Source organism: Macrobrachium nipponense, chromosome 6 (genome assembly GCF_015104395.2).
Source record: "Macrobrachium nipponense isolate FS-2020 chromosome 6, ASM1510439v2, whole genome shotgun sequence".
In the NCBI taxonomy this organism is placed as follows: Eukaryota; Metazoa; Arthropoda; class Malacostraca; order Decapoda; family Palaemonidae; genus Macrobrachium; species Macrobrachium nipponense.
The window spans coordinates 37,986,402-38,010,091 of record NC_061108.1 but is presented as its reverse complement, the minus strand read 5'-3'; the positions used below and the strand labels follow the sequence as shown (position 1 = coordinate 38,010,091).

General features: G+C 41.7%; 1 protein-coding gene across 1 annotated transcript in view; it reads right to left on the bottom strand.

Moving 5' to 3' along the window:
- LOC135216419 (probable cleavage and polyadenylation specificity factor subunit 2) overlaps window positions 1-23,690 on the bottom strand; it is a 217,622-nt gene that overhangs the window by 132,556 nt on the left and 61,376 nt on the right. Inside the window, exon 3 of the mRNA XM_064251764.1 lies at window positions 19,757-19,862. Within this exon, the coding sequence (XP_064107834.1) occupies window positions 19,757-19,862 (106 nt within the window). The remainder of the gene's footprint in view (window positions 1-19,756; window positions 19,863-23,690) is intronic.

Here is a 23,690-nt window from a genome sequence, read left to right as displayed (position 1 = left end):
ACTTTGAGTGGCAGTTTGTACATACATATATACATAGGCTGTTATGCAGCGTTAGTTAGCGCTTTGTTTGTTTACATTACACTCGAGTAACATATCTTTCGTTTCGTCATTTCTATGGTAAGTAGAGCAACATATGTACCGTAATAACATTCAGGTTATTTTATATGATACGTTTTACCCTGCTGCTTATATTGAGCGTATGGTTGGCCTCACATATGTACCGTAATAACATTCAGGTTATTTTATATGATACGTTTTACCCTGCTGCTTATTTTGAGCGTACGGTTGGCCTCGACTAATATACCCGATATTAGTTAAAATATGATATTGTTATGATACAATAAAGTTTTGTATATACTTACCTGGCAGATATATACTTAGCTATAGTCTCCGATGTTCCCGACAGAATTTCAAATCTAGCGGCACACACGACAGGTACATCAGGTGGTCTACCCTTCCCGCCACTGGGTGGCGGGTGTATGAACCAATCCCATTTTCTAATCAGATTTTCTCTTCCACCTGTCTCCAGAGGGGAGGCTGGGTGGGCCATTAATCGTATATATCTGCCAGGTAAGTATGTATAAAACTTTATTGTATCATAACAATATAATTTTTGTACATGAACTTTCCTGTCAGATATATACTTAGCTGATTGGCACCCTTGGTGGAGGGTAAGAGACAGCTAAACAATATAGAAAAGGGAAACAACACATATTGTAGGATATAAAAACCTTGGTTCTTACCTGGTTAGGCAGAAGACTTCATGGATACTGTCTATGAGTCTGCATTGCCTGAAGAGCTACAGCGAAGGTGTGACCTGTTGCTGAAAGACTCTTCGGATCTACCAAAGGGATTTGACATCCAGTTACATGGCAGAATCCAAGTAGGATCTTGTCAAAGGGGTTCGCCCGCTTACAGGACAAAACCTGTCCACTACAATCACAAGGAACCAAAACAATCCAGACCACCTAACCAATCTAACCCGTGTTAGATCTAAGGATACATTTCAGCTCCCTGCCCCAGCACCGAATCCGCAGATACGTAGGGTTCTAATGCGAAGCACTTATCAAAAGTGATCCTGACGTCTCTCAAGTAGTGGCTCGCGAAGACCGAGTTGCATCTCCAATATGTCGCTTTCATCAGGTTTTGCACAGACATATTCTTGTTGAAGGCTAATGAGGTGGCAATAGCCCTCACTTCATGGGCCTTAACCTTAAAGAGTCTGAACTGGTCCTCGTCGCATACTAAGTGGGCTTCCTTAACCAGACTTCTTAAAAAGAATGCTAGAGCATTCTTAGACAAAGGCCTACTGGGATCCCTAACAGAACACCAGAGGTTGTCCGTATTGCCCTTAAGTTGCTTCTTCCTTCTGAGATAGAACTTAAGACTTCTAACAGGGCAAAGAGCCCTTTCTGCCTCTTCCCCTACAGGGGCAGACAAACCTTGCACCTCAAAACTCCTGGGCCATGGATTAGAGGGGTTTTCATTCTTAGCCAAGAATGAGGGAAGGAAGGAACAAATCACGGACTGATCCTTGAAGCCTACTCTTCCTTCTATGGCTTGAAGTTTGCTCATCCTCTTGGCGGATGCCAAAGCCATGAGGAAAAGGGACTTCTTTGTCAGGTCCCTAAAGGAAGCTGACTGAGGAGGCTCAAATCTTGCGGACCTCAAAAATTGAAGAACCACGTCGGGATTCCAGCTAGGTGTTCTCGAGGACCCTTTCTTAGTGGTCTTGAAAGACCTAACCAGATCATGAAGCTCCTTGTTATCAGAAATGTTCAGGCCTCTGTGCCTGAACACTGCGGTTAGCATACTGCAGTACCCCTTGATGGTTGGGACTGCTAGCCCACACTCTTCCCTGAGGAATAGAAGGAAGTCAGCAATTTGGGTCACAGAGGTACTGGACGAGGAAACTTTCTGATTCCTGCACCATCGATGAAAGACATCCCACTTTGACTGGTAGACGCGCAAGGTGGAAGATCTCCTTGCTCTGGCAATAGCACTTGCAGCTTTTGAAGAAAAACCTCTCGCTCTGACAAGACTTTGGATAGTCTGAACCCAGTCAGACTGAGAGCGGGGAGGTTTTTGTGATACCTATCGAAGTGGGGTTGTCTGAGCAGATCCTTCCTTGGTGGAAGGGATCTTGGAAGGTCCACCATCCATTCCAGTGCCTCTGTGAACCAGTCTTGGGCAGGCCAGAACGGAGCAATCAGGGTCATCCTTGCTGATTCCGAGGCGGCGAACTTCTTCAGGGTCTCTCCCAGGATCTTGAAGGGAGGAAAAGCGTAAAGGTCTAGACCTTCCCAATCTAGAAGAAAGGCCTCCACTGCTATCGCCCTCGGATCCGACATTGGGGAGCAATGAAGGTCCAGTCTCGAGTTCTTGGAAGTGGCGAAGAGGTCTAGATGGGGCCTGCCCCACAGTTTCCACAGGCTCTGGCAAACATCTAGATGAAGCGTCCATTCCGTAGGGAGGACCTGATCCTTTCTGCTTAGGAGGTCGGCCCTTACGTTCCTTTCCCCCTGTACGAATCGTACAGGGAGAAGGAGTGAGTCCCCCCCTGCTTTCTAATGTACACCAGGGCTGTGGTGTTGTTCGAGTTCACCTGAACAACAGAGCCTCGGACGTGAGACTTGAAGCTTTTCAACGCCAGCCAAACAGACATCAGTTCCTTCTTGTTTATGTGCCAGGCCACCTGTTCTCCCTCCCAGGTGCCTGACACTTCCTTCGCTCCCAGAGTCGCCCCCCAAACTGCTTCCGACGCGTCGGAGAACAACACTAGGCTGGGGTTCAGGGTTTGAAGAGACAGACCTTCCACAAATCTGCTGGGATCTGCCCACCATAAGAGTTCCTTTTTGATCTCCCGCGTGATGTCGAAAGAGAACACTAAATCCTGGGAGCGACGATCCCATTTCTGGTTCAGAAAGAACTAAAAAGGTCTCAGGTGCAACCTTCCTAGGGAAACTAACTGCTCCAGCGAGGAGAGTATCCCCAGGAGACTCATCCACTCCCTCGCTGTGCATGCATCTTTCCCTAGAAAGGTTGCGATTTTCTCGGAGCCTCAAGCTATCCTTTCCGGGGACGGATAAGCTTGAAAACCCCGAGAATTCATCCGAATCCCCAGATAAATACATTCCTGACTGGGGACGAGCTGGGATTCCTGGATGTTGATCAGAAGTCCCAGAGAACTTGCCATGTCCATTGTCTTCTGAAGGTCCTCCAAACAACGTTTCCTTGATTTGGCTCTTATTAGCCAATCGTCTAGATAAAAGGATATCCTCACTCCTTCCAAGTGTAGCCATTGAGCGATGTTCTTCATGAGCCCTGTGAAAACCTGAGGGGCTGTCGAGAGGCCAAAGCACAAGGCCCTGGCAACATGAACCTCAGGTACTTCCTCGAGGATGGATGAATCGGCACATGGAAGTAAGAGTCCTGCAGATCCAGGGACACCATCCAGCCCCCTGGACGAAGAGCAGCCAACACTGATGACGTGGTCTCCATGGAGAACTTCCTCTTCTCCACAAAGAAGTTCAGGGCGTTTACATACAGAACCGGTCTCCACCCCCTGATGACTGGTCGGGTACCAGTTCTATAACCTCTTTTTCCAGCATCTGGTCTACTGCTAGAAAAAGGGCTTGGCTCATGATGGGATCCTTGTACTTGGCCATCAACTCCCTTGGAGTTGTCGTTAAGGGAGGTCTTGAGGAGAAAGGAATGAGGTATCCCTTTTGAACTACAGTAGTACCTCGAGATACAAAATTAATCCGTTCCGAGGCGGCCTTCGTATCATGAAGTTTTCGTATCTTGGACCACATTTTACATGTAAAATGGCTAATCCTTTCCAAGCCCTCCAAAAACAGCCCAGTAAATTATATTTCCAGGCCTAAAACACATGTTCTAGGGTTACGACGCCGATCCGACGGAAGAAATATGACTCCAAAAAGGCAAAATACTGTACATACTTGAGTAATATTCAACTGCATGTAATGTTTAACCCCATTTTTACTGCATATATTAGGACTTTAGCATATGTCCCTTAGCAATAAGCCTAGCATATGTCAGCGGTTGCTACTGTAGCCTAGTCTATGATTCTGACATCTAAACCTAAGAAGCTAAAAGATTAGAATATGCCAATAAAATGTATAAATAATCAGTATGTACTAATTTCAAATAATTATTAATTAATCATTAACTATAATACACAAAAAAAAAAAAAAATCCTTCCAATCGATTGTTTACATTCAGCTCTTACCCGTCTTACGAGTATCGAACGAACGCCAAGCAATCATTTTTCCTAGCACACAGTAAGCCATAAATTTTCATTAGTATCTCTCTTCAACTGATGAAACTACCAAACAGTTTAATAACCATTCATTTCTATTCTTTATTCTATCTTTACCTAATGGAGATACCGAGTTACTGACAGCTATAATGAAACATACGTATACGTAACGTAATAATAAAACAGAAGAAGAATTCTAAAAAATACTTATTTGTTGGCAGTCTGATTTATTTTATATTTTATGATATCTAATTCACAATTTTTTTTATTAAATGTATTGCATGTACTCATTTCAAATAATTATTAAGTAACCATTAACTATAATAAACAAACAAAAAAAAAGCTTCCAAACTTATGAGTATCGAACGATCGCCAAGCAATCACTTTGCACAGTAAGCCATAAATTTTCATTATCTCTCTTCAACTACTGAAACTACCAAACAGTATAATAACCATTCATTTCTATTCTTTATTCTTTATATCTTTACCTAATGTTTTTTTTTATTAAATGTATTGCATGAATAAGTTTTTCAATTTACAGCATCCTTTTACCAATAGAATACTTAAAGCACAAGGGGTAGCTGCTGACCAATAGGAGAGCAGGACCTTATGGGGTGACTAGCATCAGGAACCAATGGGAGAGCGGGAGGATGGTGGCGAGTTTACTCAGTTGGCGGAGCGGGAGTTTTAAAATTGTTCTCGGTGGTCCGGGCGAATCTCGGGACTTCAACCTTTCGTATCTTGAAAACTTTTCGTATGTAGAGCTGTAAAATTTTTTGTATTTGCTTTCGTATCTCGAGTTTTTCGTAAGTTGAGCCTTTCGTATGTCGAGGTACCACTGTACTGAGAGGGACCAGGTGTCCGCCCCTCTCTGGGTCCAGACATCCGCAAACTTTAGAAGTTTGGCGCCTACTGTCGTCTGGAGGACTTGCCTGTTATTTTGGGGTTTTGACTGACTTGGAGAAGGTTTTACCTCTCCTGCTGGGTCTTCGCCCTCTGAAAGAAGAAGATCTGGAAGGAGGGCCCCCTCGAAAGGGCTCCTGCACCGAGGGTTTCTCCTTCTTGGCCTTGGAAGAGAAGGCCGGTCGAGGTTTCCTTGCAGACTGAGCAAGCAAATCCTGGGTCGCCTTGGCTGAAAGAGAGCTTGAAATATCCTGGACGATCTTCTTAGGGAAGAGCTGAGAAGAGAGCTGCGAGTACAAAAGCAAGGACCTGTGGGCGTGCGACACCAATTTTGTCAAGAAAGAGCAGTACACCGATCTCTTCTTGACCACTCCTGCTCCAACATTGAAGCAATCTCGCTCGAGCCATCTCTTACTGACTTGTCCATGCAGGACAAAACACTGTGGAGGTCTTCTGGCAAAAGAAAGTTGAATACCTCCAAGACCCGGAACATCCCCTTCAAAAGGTGGTCTAACTCATTCATCGCCCATGACGTCTTAGCAGAATTTAGGGCAGAACGTCTGGTGGCGTCCACCAATGAAGAGAAGTCCGAGTCAGCTGAAGAAGGAAGTCCCAAGCCCAAAGGTTCTCCAGTCTCGTACCAAAACCCCGTACGTCCCGTCAGCTTGGAAGGAGGGAAGGAAAAGACTGTCTTCCCTGCTTCTTCCTTGGAAAGAAGCCACGAACCAAATCCCCTCAGGGCCTTCTTCATCGATAAGGTCGGCTTCATCCTGACGGAAGAGGAACCCTTCGCAATCCTGGAGGTCGAAAACAGTGAATGCGGAGACGGAGGAGCAGCAGGGCTGAGGGAACTTCCAAACTCTTGGAGAAACAAGGCGGTCAGCTTCTTGTAAGCCGAGAACGAGGCAGTCTTGGCAGAGTCGTCATCCGAGCCTTCCTGGTCCTCTTCCAACGAAGAACGAGGAGGGCCTTTAGCAGAGGAGGCGGTCCTGTCAGGAGAAGAACGCCTACTAGGAGAGGGGCGCCTACGAGAAGCCTGGCGCCTGTCAGGAGAGGAGAGCACATCAGGAGAGTGACGTCCAGTAGAAGACGAGAGCTTGCTGGAGACGAGGAGCATTTCAGGAGAAGAACGCCTCCCATGAAGAGGGCGCCCACAAGGCTCTTGGCGCCTGCCAAGAGGAGAGCGGGTGCCAGGAGAAGAGCGCCTACTAGGAGAGGAGCGCATGCGAGGCGCTTGGCGCCTGACAAGAGGAGAGCGCCTGCTGGGAGAGGAGAGCCTGCGAGGTGACTGGCGCCTGTCCAGAAAAGAGCGCCTGCCCGGAGACGAGCGCCTGTCAGGAGAGGAGCGCCTGCGAGGCGACTGGCGCCTGTCCAGAGGAGAGCGGATGTCAACAGAAGAGTACCTGCAAGAAGACTGGCGCCTGCCAGGAGAGGAGCGCCTCTTGCGAGAATCACCTCGCTCGGGAGAAGAAACAACATCCGGAGAAGAGCGCCTACGGAGCGGAGAGCGTAAGTCGAGAGAAGGGCGCCTGGACTTCATGATGGGGAGAGAGACGTCCTTCCTCCGACGAGAACTACCGGCCAAGGAGTCAGCGAGGGCCGAAATCTGCGCCTGGAGACCAGCGAGAATACGAGAAGGGGACTTCTCAGGCTCCTCTTCCGGAGAAGGAGAGCGAGGCAAGCGAGGAGAAGAGCAATCTTGAGATCTCCTGGGCCTCTTCACATCCAGAGAAGGCTCCTCTGGAAAGAGTTCCGGGCTGGAAGCAAGGGAGCTGCAGGGCGCCTTCCAGGCTCTCTTCAAGGGGCGCAAAGCTTTCGGGGAGCTCCAAGAAGGATCTGCTTCTACTACAGGGTTAGGATCTAACTCTAGCTCGCTAACACGAGACCTACTCGAGCTTCTGGAGGAAGCCTTACGAACCCTGTCCCTCTCCAACTTCCTCAAGTAGGAAGAAAGAGACTTCCATTCGTCCTCATTTAAACCCTCACATTCTTTACATGGGTTATTAAAAGCACATTCATTCCACCTACACCTCATACATACAGTGTGAGGGTCTACCGAAGCCTTTGGTAGCCTAACCTTACATACATCCACAGAACACACTCTAAACACAACAGAAGCTTTCTCAACAGATTCCAAGTCAGACATTGTTAAAAGAGAAATCCAAAGCAAAATCTAATACAGTCCACGAAAAGCGTATGCCAAGCCAAAAAAGATCCAGTACGTCACCAATAATCTGTCCAAAAAAGATCCTAGGCAAGCGAGAGCGAAATCAACTATCAGGAGGAACCCACAACAGGTGTTGCCGTATCCAGCTACAGAGAAAATCTGATTAGAAAACGGGATTGGTTCATACACCTGCCACCCAGCGGCGTGTGCCGCGAGATTTGAAATTCTGTCGGGAACGTTGGAGACTATAGCTAAGTATATATCTGACAGGAAAGTTCATGTACAAAACATAAAAATTTACCCAGAATTGGGGGGTCGATTTATCTTCCGATCTTATACGCCGAAATATACGGTAAGTAACTAATAAGATAGTACAAGGATGAAATATGGAAAGCGAGTGTAGGATGAAGGAAGGGGAGAAGTTGTACATCTGCAATTGGAACAGTTGCCTGAGGCAGGATATGCCTCAAAGGAGCAATTAAAAGATTGAAGATGGAGATACAGGAAATGGTGGAAAGAAAAACAGCTAAAGCTTCTGAAAAATCTAATAAGCAAATGGAACACTTGGTTGGGATGCTAAAAGCCTCGAGTGAACATTCAGTAAGAAAATGGACAGAGATAGGAAAATTAGTGGACCGACAAATAGCAAAAGTTATAAAAGGATTGGGAGATGGAGGCAGTTGGACAAGGGGAGAAAAGGATGGTTGGGTTGATGATGATAATCATGAATTAAGTAGTGAGGGAGAAGGTAAGACAGATAAGAAAAAAAAAAGTCAAAGTAAGAAGTCTAAGCCAAAACAGAAAGGGTATGAACTGATGAAAGATAATTGGGACACAAAAAGCGATTTGTTAGGAGCTAGTGTTGTGGAAGAGGAAGATGAAACTGATGAGACCACAATAGGGATTACTATGTTTCCTAGGAAAATCTCAAGAATTGCAATACTATATAATTTAAGAAAGGGGAAGGATATTAAGGAATATTTTATTGAATATGAGAGATATTGTAAGTAAAAATATGGGAATAATGATGAGATATGGGCAAACCAGTTGGGAGAGTTTTCGGAGGGAAGACTGAAGGAATATTGTAAGAGCATGTGTGAGGGTGAACTATATTGTAAGAGCATGTGTGAGGGTGAACTTCCATATAACAACTTAAACGATAGGATAGTCAGACAAGTCCATAGGATGAAAGGTAGAATTGTGTTTAAGATAATAACTTTGAAGAAGCAAAGATGAAACATGGAGAAGAGGCAGTATGTAGTATTGTACACTCACAGGTTGGAAACACTAGCAAGAAAGGCATAGAACAGAATAAGAAGTTAATTAAAAAGTTTTTGGTAACAATACCAGAAAAAGTCCATAGAAATATTAATGTGAAATGAAAGTAAGAAATGGGCTGGTAAAAACATAAGTTGGGAGGATGTCTTAGAAATCACAGAATTTTTACAGTATGATCGAGAGGAAGAAAATGAGATATGTGCAAAATTAAACAAGGTGTGTCATATAGAGATGCTGTGATAAATGAAGATATTAAGGCTGTAAGGAAGTTATTGGAGGAATACCAGCAGGGTAAACGATCCAGAAACAGAAGCAGTCAAAACAGTAGGGGTAGAAATAAATGGAACAGGGGTGGAAGTAGAAGTTGGGAAAGATATCAAAATGTAAGTGGGGAGAAAACCTGTTTTAGATGCAGGAGAGTAAGACAAAAGATGGAAAAGTTAAAATGTTTTGGTTATGGTCAGAAAGGGCATAGTATATGAATTTGCCAGAGTAATAGGAATGGGATTTTGAATATAGGCAATGTAGCTAAATATTTAGTGACACTTGCGGAGGAAAGGGCATTTTGCTACATATGTAACAACTGTGGAACTGATGGGCACCCAACAGAAATGTGTAAAAGTGAAAATGTACATTAGGAAAACTAGAAATGGTGGGGGTTTACTGTGGCGAATCCTCAGATGTTAAAGGGCTAGAGGTGTTAACATTAGTGGGGCACTAGAGAGAAATGGAACAGTTTTTCATGCGTAGTAATGGAATGTGGCGGAGCAGATTTCTAAGTACAGTAGTACCTCGAGATACGAAAGGCTCTACTTACGAAAAACTCGAGATACGAAAGCCAATGCAAAAAATTTTACTGCTCTACATACAAAAAGTTTTCAAGATACGAAAGGTTGTTGCTGTAAAGTCCCGAGATTCGCCCGGACCACCGAGAACAATTTTAAAACTCCCGCGCCACCAACTGAGTAAACTCGCCATCATCCTCCCGCTCTCCCATTGGTTCCTGATGCTAGTCACCCCATAAGGTCCTGCTCTCCTATTGGTCAGCATCTACCCCTTGTGCTTTAAGTATTCTATTGGTAAAAGGATGCTGTAAATTGAAAAACTTATTCATGCAATACATTTAATAAAAAAAGCAAAAAAAAAACATTAGGTAAAGAATAGAATAAAGAATAGAAATGAATTGGTTATTTACTGTTTGGTAGTTTCAGTAGTAAGAAGAGATAATGAAAATTTATGGCTTACTGTGTAAAGTAATTGCTTGTCGATCGTTCGATACTCGTAAGTGCTGGATGTAAACAGACGTTTGGAAGTTTTTTTTTTTTTTTTTATTATAGTTAATGGTTACTTAATAATTATTTGAAATGAGTACATGCAATACATTTAATAAAAAAAATTGTGAATTAGATATCATAAAATATAAAATAAATCAGACTGACAACAAATACGTATTTTTTAGAATTCTTCTTCTGTTTTATTATTACATTACGTATACGTATGTTTCATTATAGCTGTCAGTAACTCGGTATCTCCATTAGGTAAAGATAGAATAAAGAATAGAAATTAATGGTTATTATACTGTTTGGTAGTTTCATTAGTTGAAGAGAGATACTAATGACAATTTAAGGCTTACTGTGTGCTAGGAAAAATGATTGCTTGGCGCTCGTTCGATACTCGTAAGACGGGTAAAAGCTGAATGTAAACAATTGATTGGAAGGTTTGTTTTTTGTTTGTTTGTGTATTATAGTTAATGATTAATTAACAATTATTTGAAATGAGTACATACTGATTATTTATACATTTTATTGGCATATTCTAAGCTTTTAGCTCTTAGGTTTAGATGTCAGAATCATAGACTAGGCAACAGTAGCAACCGCTGACATAGGCTAGGCTTATTGCTAAGGGACATATGCTAAAGTCCTAATATATGCAGTAAAAAACGGGGGGTTTTGAACATTACATGCAGTTGAATATTACTCAAGTATGTACAGTATTTTGCCTTTTTGGAGTCATATTTCTTCCGTCGGATCGGCGTTGTAACCCTAGAACATGTGTTTTAGGCCTGGAAATATAATTTACTGGGCTGTTTTTGGAGGGCTTGGAAAGGATTAGCCATTTCACATGTAAAATGTGTTCCAAGGTACAAAAAACTCATAATACGAAGGCCACCTTGGAACGGATTAATTTCGTATCTCGAGGTGCCACTGTAGCTGGTAGATACTGGTTGTGAAGGGAATGTACTGCATAGAAAAGTGTTGATAGAACGAAGGAGGGATTATATTAAGAAAAGATGATTGTAGTGGACATGTTAAGGGTATTGGAGGGTCAGAGGTAAAAGTATATATTAAGTTCAAAGAATCAGTAAGAATTGCTGATATACAAATGGAGAAAGATGACTTTTGTGTTGTTGATTGAGTAAATTAAGTGTATGATATGTTATTGGGCTATGGGTTTTTGAAAAAGAATAACCATCTGGGACTGTACAAAAGGTATGGTTGAGGGGGCGACTGCCCATGGACAAACCCCACCGACCTCCATTGGATCTCTGATGACTCCTCCCAGGTTTAGGGGAGTATGATAGGGACCTTTGTCTAGGAGAATCGGGGGACAATTAGCCACCTCCTCCACTAAAACTGCACTGTCACTTGTCCCCTTGTGGGAAGTGGCACAATCTGAATACGTATTACCATTAACACCTTTAGTGACACTTAACACTGCCACTGGATTCCACTAATAGATTAATTTTCCTGACAAACCTAAACTCTAAACTGGTAATAGCATTGGGCATGGAAGTGAGGGAGCCAGGCGCAGGAGTAGGTAGATTAAAAGTAGGACGGCTAGTAGCAGAAGAAAAATTAAGAAGAGGGAAAGAAGAAATAGCAGTTATCTTCTACCCTAGGCTAGGGTGGATTCTAGGCTAAGGCAAGCTCATTTTCAGCTCTATAGGATGCTTTCTCCTTTCTATCCCTCTCTAATTGTCTAATTGAGATTAAGTACTTTCTACTCTTGCTAATCATTACATTTAGCACAAGTTTTCTCCCTACTACATTTACTGCAAATTGTATGAGAATCATATGAAGATTCGATCAAATAGGTTTGCAACTTTCACTACAATAGCAAAACTAAGTGAACTTGAATCAGACATAGAATCAGACATAATGTCCCAGGGTAGACCCACAGTGTTGTCTCCCTGTCAAAGAGCAGACATAGGTACTAAAGCCTGCTGGAAGAGCCCAGATCGATGCCCTTCTCTTATATAACTACAAGAGAGTAGGCAACTATTAATGACACAAAATCCTCTCTTAATGGGGCACTATTAAGAAAGTCTCCACGCATGAAAATTGAGGAGCCTAAGATTCTGACTTTCTCTGAAAGTAAGGCTGATGGAGGATCTTTTACTAATACAAAAAGGTTGTCCACCAAGAAGCAGGTCTGAAGACACTGAAGTGGGGTTAAGAGGGATGTTGTTGGATTGTAGCAGTGTGTTTAAAACTAGCCTGATTATGGCGATGGATAAAAATATGTACACCTCTAGATTGTCCCAAGGTATTATAAAAGCACTGCTTACCCATAATGCCTTGTCTGGCAGGACTTGGTCGTACAGTTTGGACAACTGTGATTGAGGCTGGAAATGAACAGTCCTAATAATAAGATTCCCCTCTCTGCTTTCAAAGAATGCTGCAGATCTAGGAATGCAGGATCACTTGGCCAAAAGTACCTGATACCATCTGCTCAAGGTGCCCTGTACCATATTGCACTTACTGAGATGTATCTTGGATCAGCGTGATCCTTATCAAACAACAGCATATCGTTGACAACTGGTACTTCAGTGAAGATTTTGCTAAACCCTTTATTCTTGCGATAAGCCTCTAGGGTAAAATCGTTTGACATTACATTCTGTCAGACAAGTTACTTAAATGTGCTTGTAATAATAATTGCAATACCCTCAGTTTCAAGAAACTTCTGCAAACTTTTTTCCTTTTTGATACAGAAAAGTGATCTGCATATTTTTTTCTTTTGCTAACAATCTAAAAATTCTTTTTTAGCATTAATATTTCTAGATATGTTTATTTATGCATAAAACAGTACAAAACAGTGAATTATTCATACATACTACTGTTTTTACAAGTCTTTTTCACAATTTGTGGTTCACTTGTCATACAAGGAATGAACAATTTTGTCAATAAAACCAAAATTGTCAATAAACAAATCTAAAAAATATTTCTTTTTAGCATTATTGCTTCAGGGTATGTTATTTAGACATAAAACGGTTGAAAACTATTAATAACTAAAATTCGATAATTCCTCGAATTTTGGAGGTCAGCACGGCCCTTAAAAGCCGGATGTCTCTTCTGTGACCATTGACAACTAGAGCCAAGAAACAAGTGAAAACCAGCAGGGCTGTGGCCAGAACAAAACAAGGGACGTTGGACTGGAAGACCTTTCCTTGACGAAAAAAAAAAGCAGAGGAATATAAATATCCTTGAAGATTTACGGATTTTAACTTAACCCTTAAACGCCGACTGGACGTATTTTACGTCGAGATAAATTGTCTCTCGGGTGCCGACTGGACGTATTTTACGTCGACATACAAAAGTTTTTTTTTAAATTCGCGGAAAAATACTTATAGGCCTACCAGCCTAAAACTTTTGAATCACGCGCCTTGGGGGATGCTGGGAGTTCACGGATCAAGGCCTTGTTTTGTTTTGAAGCGTGACCCAAGTGCGCATGCGCGAAATGCCTTCTTCTCGCTCCAGCCAGCATCAGTAGCGCATCATCCGAGAGCGATCTTTCGTCAGAAGCGTGTTTTTCTGGACTTGTGCGAGACTTAGAGCATTTGTGTTGCTACAGGACATTCCTAGATATGTCTCAACGACGTGTGGACCGCGAAAGGCGCGTTTTACCCGTCGGAAGGGATCGTGTAAGGCGAGTTTTGGACCTGGATGCTGGCGAGGGGCCAAGCACCCAGCATGACCCCGCGCCTCAAGGCCGTTCTGTGCGGCCACGTGTGGCTGAAAGTGTTTTAGGAACACAGCGTATGCCTTTGGTTACCCCTAGGAAGCATGTGGGCGTAATTAGGGGCATTCGTAAGCATTTGGGAGGCCTCCAACCAAGGGACATAGATGAATATCTATCGGAGCTTGATCGGGAACATGTCGCAAGTCCTCATTTTGATGGCGGATGGTCATCGAGTGATGAGGACATCAGTCCCGATGAAAGTGAGGATGAATATATGCCCCCAATGTCCATTCGAGGCTCACATCCCGAAAGTGAGCTCGAATTCAGTGGGTTCAGTGCTTACGAGGGGAATCTGAGGAGGGGGAGGGTGGGGATACAGGGGTCAAGTTTTATCGCAGAGGACGACACAGAAAGTGAAGGCCTAAGTGAGGGTGATGGGCCAACGGGGAGGGTAGTGCAATATCGTGCCCGCACCCTGCGCGTGCGTGCGCACTGGGCACGTAGAGGTTGGCTCGTCGCGCCAGCCAAGGTGAAGGTCGGTCGTCGGAGTGACGAGGGTGGACGGAGGACCCACCCCTCCTAAGATGCACCCCTTCACGGCAACCCCTTGGGATCACAATACCAGTACCCCTGACTGTTTTGGGGTTCATCCAGCTTTTCCTGACGCGGGCATTGCTGGAATACCTGGTACACGAGACGGTGGACTACGCTCGGTACTGCCGGTATGAGCTGAGGACGACCTTGTCGTATTACTGGCGGGTTGCAACCTCATTGACATGGCACATTTGACACCTGCTGTCGACGTCAGGCAATATTGGGAGGAGAAATTATTTTTTATGTATGCCGAATGTGCCTGGCGTTATGTCCCTTGATAATTTCCTGGCGTTGGACAGGTACTTCAACGCCTTCAACCGGAAGGGCCATATACCCCGGAATAACAACAGTGATCGCCTCATTTTTAGTGCGCACAGTGTTGGATTATATCCGTGAGCGGTGTAGTAATCTCGTGATTCCAGGAAAGAACCTGTCTTTGGATGAGGGGATGATGCCTTACAGAGGACGTCTTAGTATAAAAAGTGTATAACCCCAAGAAGCCAAAGAAATATGGTGTGAAATTCTTTCTTATTACTGAGGCCAACACGGGAGTGTTGTGTTGTTTGGACTTTTTCAGTGTATACCGGGGTCTTCTCCACGCTGCGTGACACTGTATTCAATCTTGTGGGACGTTTCCATGACCAGGGATATCACCTGTTTATGGATAATTATTATAACTCGGTATCCCTGGCCCAGGAATTTTATGAAGCAGGTGTTCATGTCAGTGGTACCCTTCGGTTGGTGCGTGGGGCCCCGAATGTCCTCAAGAGGTTCGCTAGTCATCCGCAACACCTGGCAAGAGGAGAGACAGAGTGGCGGCGGAAGGGCGCTGTCTTCGTCATCTGTTGTTGGAAGGGTGTCCGACTCGTCCCCATGATTACGACAGGTCATGAACCCATCCAAGAAGAGATCGTACAGCGGAAGAAGACACGTCAACAGGGCTGAGTTGTGTTTGAGGAGTTTCGTACCGAGCGGCCTACCGTCATTGGGCACTACAACAGGCACATGGGAGGAGTTGATCTCTTGATCAGCTCATCCAGTACTATCCCTTCGCCAGGAGAACTAGAAGGTGGACACAGAAGCTCCTCAAATACATCCTTCAGTTGGCCGTCCAAAATGCCTACATACTGTACTGTGGGTACCGCAGTGACAATCTTCCGAGGTTGACCCACATACAGTTTCCTAGAGGTAGCTGGGGAATGCCCTCATCAACTTCGATCCCGATGAGTGGCCTTCCATAACTGACCCCCTGCCCCGAGCTGCAGATCTGCCCCTAGAGGAAAGGCCAGATAGGAGGGCCAACTTCGCTCGACCTGCCGCCGCCCCTGCTGCCGCCGCCCCTGCTGACGACGCCCCTGCTGCCATCGCCCCTGCTGCCGTCGCCCCTGCTGACGTCCGCCCCTGCTGACCCGCCCCTGCTGACGACGCCCCTCTTGCTGCCGGCCCCGCCATCACCGCTTCTCGTCGGGTAGTGGACTCTGCATGTCGGCTGCAGCCAGGGGATCACATACTGGAGGCCTTACAAGGGCGAAGGCAGAAGAAAACGGTGCCGGGTGTGCCATATGAATGGCAGAAGGAGAGACACCCGCGTTCTTCTGTCGTCCTCTGCAAAGTTGCTCTTTGCAGGATAAGGGGAGTGTGACCGAAAAGTACCACACTAAGGTCAATGTATTGGAGCGCGCCCCCTAAATCGACAGCGGAGGGCGCAGGGGCGGGGCCGCCGGGTCCATCAGCAGTAAGGGCGCGCGTCTCCCTCCTCCACCTGTACCTCGTCATGTCGAGTGGAAAAAAATGCAAGACTCTTCAATGGAGAGGGAGAAAAGAAAACAAGAATAGAACGAAGAGTCAGGATTACGAGTGAGTATTCTGCATTTATTTTATATTTATTTTCATATTTATTAAAATTTTTTATATATCTGAATCTGTGCATGATAAAATAATAATAAGACATTTCATTGTATGCGAAAAGAGAAGTGTCACCTGCATTCCTTTATTTTATGTATTGGTACCAGAATCGAAGAATGTAATATAATATATATTTTACGTATTAAAGAAAAAAAACTTATATATATATATATATATATATACTATATATATATATATATATATATATATATATATATATATATATATATATATAGATATATATATATATATATATATATATATATATATATATATATATATATATATATATAATATATATATATATATATATATATTCTATATATATATATATAAAAATTATAAAATTAGTTTTTTTTTTTTTGGGGGTTTTAAGCAGATTACTTACAGTCTAGTAATATTCAATCATTCTTTACCTTCACTTTAAAACAAATTGCAAGTCTCTAGAACAATATCTTGATTTATGGTGAATATTTGAAAAAAAATATCTTTATTCCCTCCGCGCACCGATTCTCGGCAGCGAATCTCCGAAATGCGTAGGTCACATTCTCCTAATATTTGTGCCTTTTCATATTACGCTTATTTTTATAGTTTTATATATGGAAATGTGCGCAAAAAACAAGCACAATAATAACAAAAAATATTGGAAGGTTGTCGGATTTCTCATTTTGAAATATTGCATATAAAGTACGATAAGTACGAAAAAACTACGATCGGTCACTTTGACTCAAACCGAAATGGTCAAAAAACACATTTGTAAACATAAAAACTCTTACAATCTAGTAATATTCAATCATTAATCTTCACTTTAAAACATATTGCAAGTCTCTAAACAATATCTCGATTTATGGTGAATTTTGAAAAAAATATTTTTTTCCCTCCGCGCGCCGATTCTCGGCCGAAAATCTCCGAAACGCGTAGGTCACATTCTCCTAATATTTGTGCCTTTTCATATTACGCTATTTTTAGAGGTTTATATATGGAAATGTGCCAAAACAAAAACATGCACAATATAACAAAAAATATTGGAGGTTGTAGCATTTTTCATTTTTGAAATATTTGCTATAAAAGTACGATAAGTACGAAAAAAACTACGATCGGTCAACTTGACTCAACCGAAAAGGTAAAAAAAAACGCATTTGTAACATATAAAAATCTTACAGTCTAGTAATATTCAATCATTTATCTTCATTTTAAAACAAATTGCAAGTCTCTAGAACAATATCTCGATTTATGGTGAATTTTTGAAAAAAATATTTTTTTTCCCCTCCGCGCGCCGATTCTCGGCCGAAAATCTCCGAAACGTGTAGGTCACATTCTCCTAATATTTGTGCCTTTTCATATACGCTTATTTTATAGTTTTTATTTTATATGGAAATGTTGCGCAAAACCATGCACAATATAACAAAAAATATTGGAAGGTTGTAGCATTTCTCATTTTTGAAATATTTGCATATAAAGTACGATAAGTACGAAAAAAACTACGATCGGTCAACTTTGACTCAACCGAAAAGGTCAAAAAACGCATTTGTAACATAAAAATCTTACAATCTAGTAATATTCAATCCTTTATCTTCATTTTAAAACAAATTGCAAGTCTCTAGAACAATATCTCGATTTATGGTGAATTTTTGAAAAAAATATTTTTTTTTCCCTCCGTGCGGGACGATTCTCGGCCGAAAATCTCCGAAAACGCGTAGGTCACATTCTCTTAATATTTGTGCCGTTTTCATATTACGCTTTTTTTAGAGGTTTTAATATGGAAATGTGCACAAAAACATGCACAATATAATATTTGGAAGGTTGTAGCATTTCTCATTTGAAATATTTTGGTTTGCATATAAAGTACGATAAATAGGAAAAAACTACGATCGGTCAACTTTGACTCAACCGAAAAGGTCAAAAAACGCATTTGTAACATAAAAAAAATCTTACGTCTAGTAATATTCAATCATTTATCTTCACTTTAAAACATATTGCAAGTCTCTAGAACAATATCTCGATTTATGGTGAATATTTGAAAAAAATATTTTTTTTTCCTTTTTTTTTCCCTACGCGAGCCGATTCTCGGCAATACATCCGAAACGCGTAGGTCACATTCTCCTAATATTTGTGCCTTTTTATTATGCTTTTTTAAAGTTTTATATATGAAAATGTGCGCAAAAACATGCACAATATAACAAAAATTATTGGAAGGTTGTAGCATTTCTAATTTTTTTTTTATATTTGCATATAAAATATTTTTTTTTTTTTTAAATTCGACATTCGGTCAACTTTAACTCGTTCGAATGGTCGAAAACTGCATTAGTAAGCTAAAACTCTTACAGTAACGTAATATTCCATCATTTTCCTTCATTTTGCAAACAAATTGCAAGTCTCTATAACAATATTTCGATTTATGGTGATCGATTTATGGTGAATTTAAAATTTTTTTTTTTTTTTTACGTCCGCGCGCTACGAATTCATGCATCATTTTGTGATAATATTTTCTCTGTGTTGCTTTTATCGTTTTACAATGTGTTATATACCAAAATGATCGCAATATAGTGCACATTACAACGAAAAAAAAGTAACTTGTTACCTCTAACCATTTGGCGCACAGCGCGTTTGAATACAATTATATATGAAATTTCGTTTTTTTGCGCTATCATATATCGCATTATATATATGATAATGATAATTTTTTCATTTCTGATGGTTGCATACTAAACTTCAAGCAATGACAAAAAAGGAGCCAAAAATGAACTCTTAATCTGAAACTAAGCGTGCTGTGTTTTGAAAAAAATATTTTTTCCGCTTCCGCGCTCACTCTCAAACCCCTCCGGCACACGGGAGTCATTTTTTTATTTACCGCTCCGGCGTTTAAGGGTTAATCTGTCAAGATTAGGGATACCAAAAAGTTGTCCTCCCTAAAAGGGTCTGCAACAATTAGCAATTCCAAGAAGTAAAGTTTATCAAAAGGCTCCATCCACCTGAGACCTTTGGAATGACAAAAAAATTAAAAGAAAAACTAGCTGCAAAAACCCCTCACATAGCCCGATGCCTCCTCTACAGCCTCCCTTGCCATCAGGCACCATCATCACAAATAAGAACTGCAAGTGGTATAAAATAACAAACTGCAATTGCAAACTACTCAAATAAAGAAACACTAGATAACCCAGCTTCAACAACAGCCAGTATGCTGGAGGAGGGAAAACAGATGCTGCATGATGAATGCATGGGTGATTATACCCAAAACCCCTACACTGGTTGCTGCCAAATTTGAAAACCTAGTTACCAAGTTTCAGTAATTGGAACAGCTGCTACTGAAGGTATCTATTAAAAGATCAGGATTTTTATCTTCATAAGAACAAATATCACTTTATATTTGCCATAGGGACAAACATTTCCCTATCTTGAATATATAATATTGCCAGTTTGATTATATTGTACATTTATCTGTATATGATCATATGTGATTGTTACGTTTATTTTAATACTACATACATTGTATATTACAAAAACTTATTACAACTGTGTATTTATCTGTTTTTTTTTCTTATTACAATTGTATTTATCTGTTTTTCTTTCTTATCCCAACAGTTACTTTCTGTTTGATGCAGGTTTACATTTTGTCATAAGTAATAACACAGATCATTATACAAAAAAAATTTTTTGAAAATAATTACCTCTCATTGGAATACTTTGGTTATATTTGACCTGAGTAATGAGTTCAAATGCTGTATCTACATCATCCAGAGTGAAATGCTCCACAAGATCATAGTTGTGATGGCTCTGAAATATTTGAAAAAATTTACCTAAATACTAAAGCACTACTACAAATATTAAAGTACTACACAATTACATCTTTGCAACAACAAAAAATCCTATTCCTGGTTATCAAAGAACATGTATATATCTCTAAACCAAAGGAACTGTCATGATTAAAATGCAATTTTTTAAAAACAAAACTAATTTTTTCAACACAAATCTGACATTTCTGTATGGTTTCATATATCTTATACATCTCATTCCTAATTCAAAAGAAGATTGCCTAAGGATTGGCTGTTTGTGACAGCTCATGCACCACAATGGACTGGGTTCTAAGTGGGAAAACCTCCCTTTCCATAAAGTCTGTTATAAATATAAATATGAGGAATTGATGAACGGAAAGGCAGAATGTTTCTCATAAATGATTGAACTAGCATTGAAAAAGTTGGTTTTGACTACAAACTATTCATTTATCCAAGCCTGGATTGCAATGTAAGAGAGAGGAATGAGCTGAAGAAAAATCCCTAGCAACACAAGTATTTAAAAGTACACATCCTCCAGATCTACTGGAAACATGAAGTCACCTTCTCTGACTGAATGCAGCACAAAATGCTGGGAGCAGTCCTTGTGTCCTAGATGGAACAGGAAGGGACGAAGTAATGAACGTGCTAAGTGAGACCTATGCCAGCCCAGCAAAATGACATTTTGATAATAAAATGAGGTTTTATATATACTTACAAAGTAATTACATAGCTATAGTTTCTAACTATTTTGGCAGCTAAAATTTGAAATTCACGGTAGCGATTATTTTGTTTTGGTGCAGGTAAACAGCCCCGCCCACTTTCAGGAAAGAGAGTAACAACTAAGCAAAGCCTTTCAATTTATATATGCCTTATGTCCATACTAAGGGAGGTGGGTGGGCTCCCTTTCTGTAATTAGTACTTGTTAAGTACTATATATAAAACCTCATTTTATTATAAAAATATTAGCACCCAAGCTTGGTGTACACCGGGGGGAAAAAAGATAAGGGTGGGATTTCACTGGGCGACACGGGTCCTTCGCCCAGAAATAGATTTTTCCTACGTCAAAATCCCTTTTCTGGGCTTGGCCCGTGTCACTCCGTGAAATAGTACCAGAGAAAATACCAAGCTTGGAAAAAAAAAGAAAAGAACAACCAAAAATACTTTCCAACCAAAAGGGGCAAAATGAAAAAAAACCAATTAAGGTTAGTTCATTATAATCTAGATGAAGTTACAAACGGGTAACAGACTAAATAACCTTAAAACTATCATAAAACAAGAAATCATCATAGTAAATACACATTTAGATGGAAGGTTCTTATGAACTAATTAATATATACAATATGTTACATCCAAGGACCAGTACGATTGTGATGTAACTGGGCTAAGGCAAGAATGCTAATGAGGCCGGTAGGAAGGAGAAGACAAAGGAGAGACATAAGCTGGACTATTGACTACTAACTCCAGCGGTATCGGGGGAAACTGTGTTTCCCGCCGCTACCACCGGGTACTTAAGGGCTTCTAAGGACTTAAGATAATGGCGTTTGAATACTGTCGGAGATTTCCAGCCAGTGTACTTCTTCAGATCTTCGAATTTCATATGTTGGAAAAAATTTATATTGAGGTAGCTATAGCTCTAATATCATGTACCCATGGGAAGAACTGCGGGTTGGCTTGTTTGATAAAATATAAAATTTGTTGCCTAATAGCTTTTAGGGAAATAGTGCCACCTTTTTCTCTAATAAATAGAGGTCCAGAAGATTTCAAAGTTGTCCTGTCTAAGTAAGCTTTCAATGAAGTTACCGGGCATAGAAATGGGTCCTGTGGAAGCAGATCAATTTTCCAGGGGGCCCACCTATCTAATGGATCCTCATTTTTGGCAAGAAATTGTCGATCTGGAGAAGGTAACACTTCCCCTGAAGGGAGAAATTCTATATGACCTGGGTCTCTAGATAAGGCCAACAGTTCTGAAATTTTAGCTCCTGAGGCTAAGCTTATGAGGAATAGTGTTTTCCTCAATAGGGATTGATAGTCACACGAGGTATTGTTAGTATCTGAGGCCAACTTAAGAACATAATTTAAGAACCATGACACTGACTTGGGCCTCTCAGTAGGTCTGAGCCTGGCGCAAGCTCTGGGGATAGAAGTAAAGTATGAATCCATTAGATCTATCTTGAATCCGAATTGGAAAATCTTTTTCAGAGCTGATTTGGTAGTAGTGATAGTACTAGCTGCCAAACCTTTTTCAAATAATGACCTGATAAAGGAGATTGCAAGATTTGTGGTCATGGTTTGTGCATTAGATTCGTTCAGGAAAGCAGCCAGTTTTTTAACTGCTGAATCGTATTGACGAAGGGTTGATTCACGTTTATCAGATTCTAAGAACATGATGTTCTGAGGATTGATATCAGCATCCCTCTGAGCTGCAACTTCATGAAGTCCATAAAGTTAGGGCTTTCTGAATTCTTGAGGAAACGAACACAGTCCGCATTTGCACTAGCTGTGACAGCTTGGGGTTGGGAATCCGTTCAGGGCGGAGGCCCAACTCCAGCAGAAGAGGGAACCAATTGCTCTTGGGCCAATTGGGAGCTATCAGAGCCACCTGACCCTTGAATGTCCTCAGCTTGTTCAGAACTTTCAGGAGAAGATTCACCAGAGGAAAAAGGTAAATCTTCTTCCATTGATTCCAATCTATAGCCAACGCATCCACGCGTCCGTGGCATAAGCCAGAGGGTCCAGGTTGGGGGCCACATAACAAGGGAGTTTGTGGTTCGACTCCGTGGCGAAGAGATCCACCTGAAGCCCCGGTACTAGCTGACATACCCAACTGAATGACTCCTTGTCCAGAGAACATTCGGACTCCAGTGGGACTGAGCGTGATAGCGCATCCGCCATCACGTTCCTTATTCCGGCAAGGTGAGTGGCTGATAGGTGCCACTTGTTCTTGCCTGCTAGTGAAAAGATGGCTTGATTTGGAACCTCCCCTGTTGATGCAGTGTACTACCACTGCACTGTCGAGCACCAGCTTGATAACAGTTCCAAAAAAGCGAGAAACACATCACAGCAAAATAAAACGCGTGTGCAGCGTAGCAGTGCTATCAAAGGAATGGCGTCAGAGGCGCTAGCTACACGGTAGCAGGTAGTGAGCCTTAGGTCGGCTCCTCTCTTTTTGAGGTTTTTTGATGTAGGGAGAGGCTAAATGGAAAAGGACCTGTGGTAGTGGTTTCACTCGCCCCAGAAACCATACCGACACCTTATAATAAAGGTGAGCGAGCCAGAATATTCTGGCATTTCCAATTTAGCTGTTCTCTGGTATTATAACAATATTTTACCTTAGAAATAGTGCTAAAGGAACCTATTTCACTGGGCGACACGGGTCCTTCGCCCAGAAATAGATTTTTCCTACATCAAAATCCCTTTTTTTATACATGTAACTTAGCAAGTAATTGCATAGCTGAGTCCCACATTGATAGGAGGTGGGAAGCATGAAAATATTTTACCCCAAAACATTAGTACATGTACAGTAGTACCTAAGGGTACAAAATTAATCCGTTCCGAAGCGGCCTTTGTAACCTGACTTTTTCGTATCTCGAACTACATTTTACATGTAAATATGATATTGTTATGTTACAATAAAGTTTCATACATACTTACCTGGCAGATATATACATAGCTAAGACTCTCCGTCGTCCCCGACAGAAATTCAAATTTCGCAGCTCCACTCGCTACAGGTAGGTCAGGTGATCTACGGCCTGCCCTGGGCGGCAGACTAGGAACCATCCCCGTTTTCTATCATATTTTCTCTCTTCCACCTGTCTCCTGCGGGAGGCTG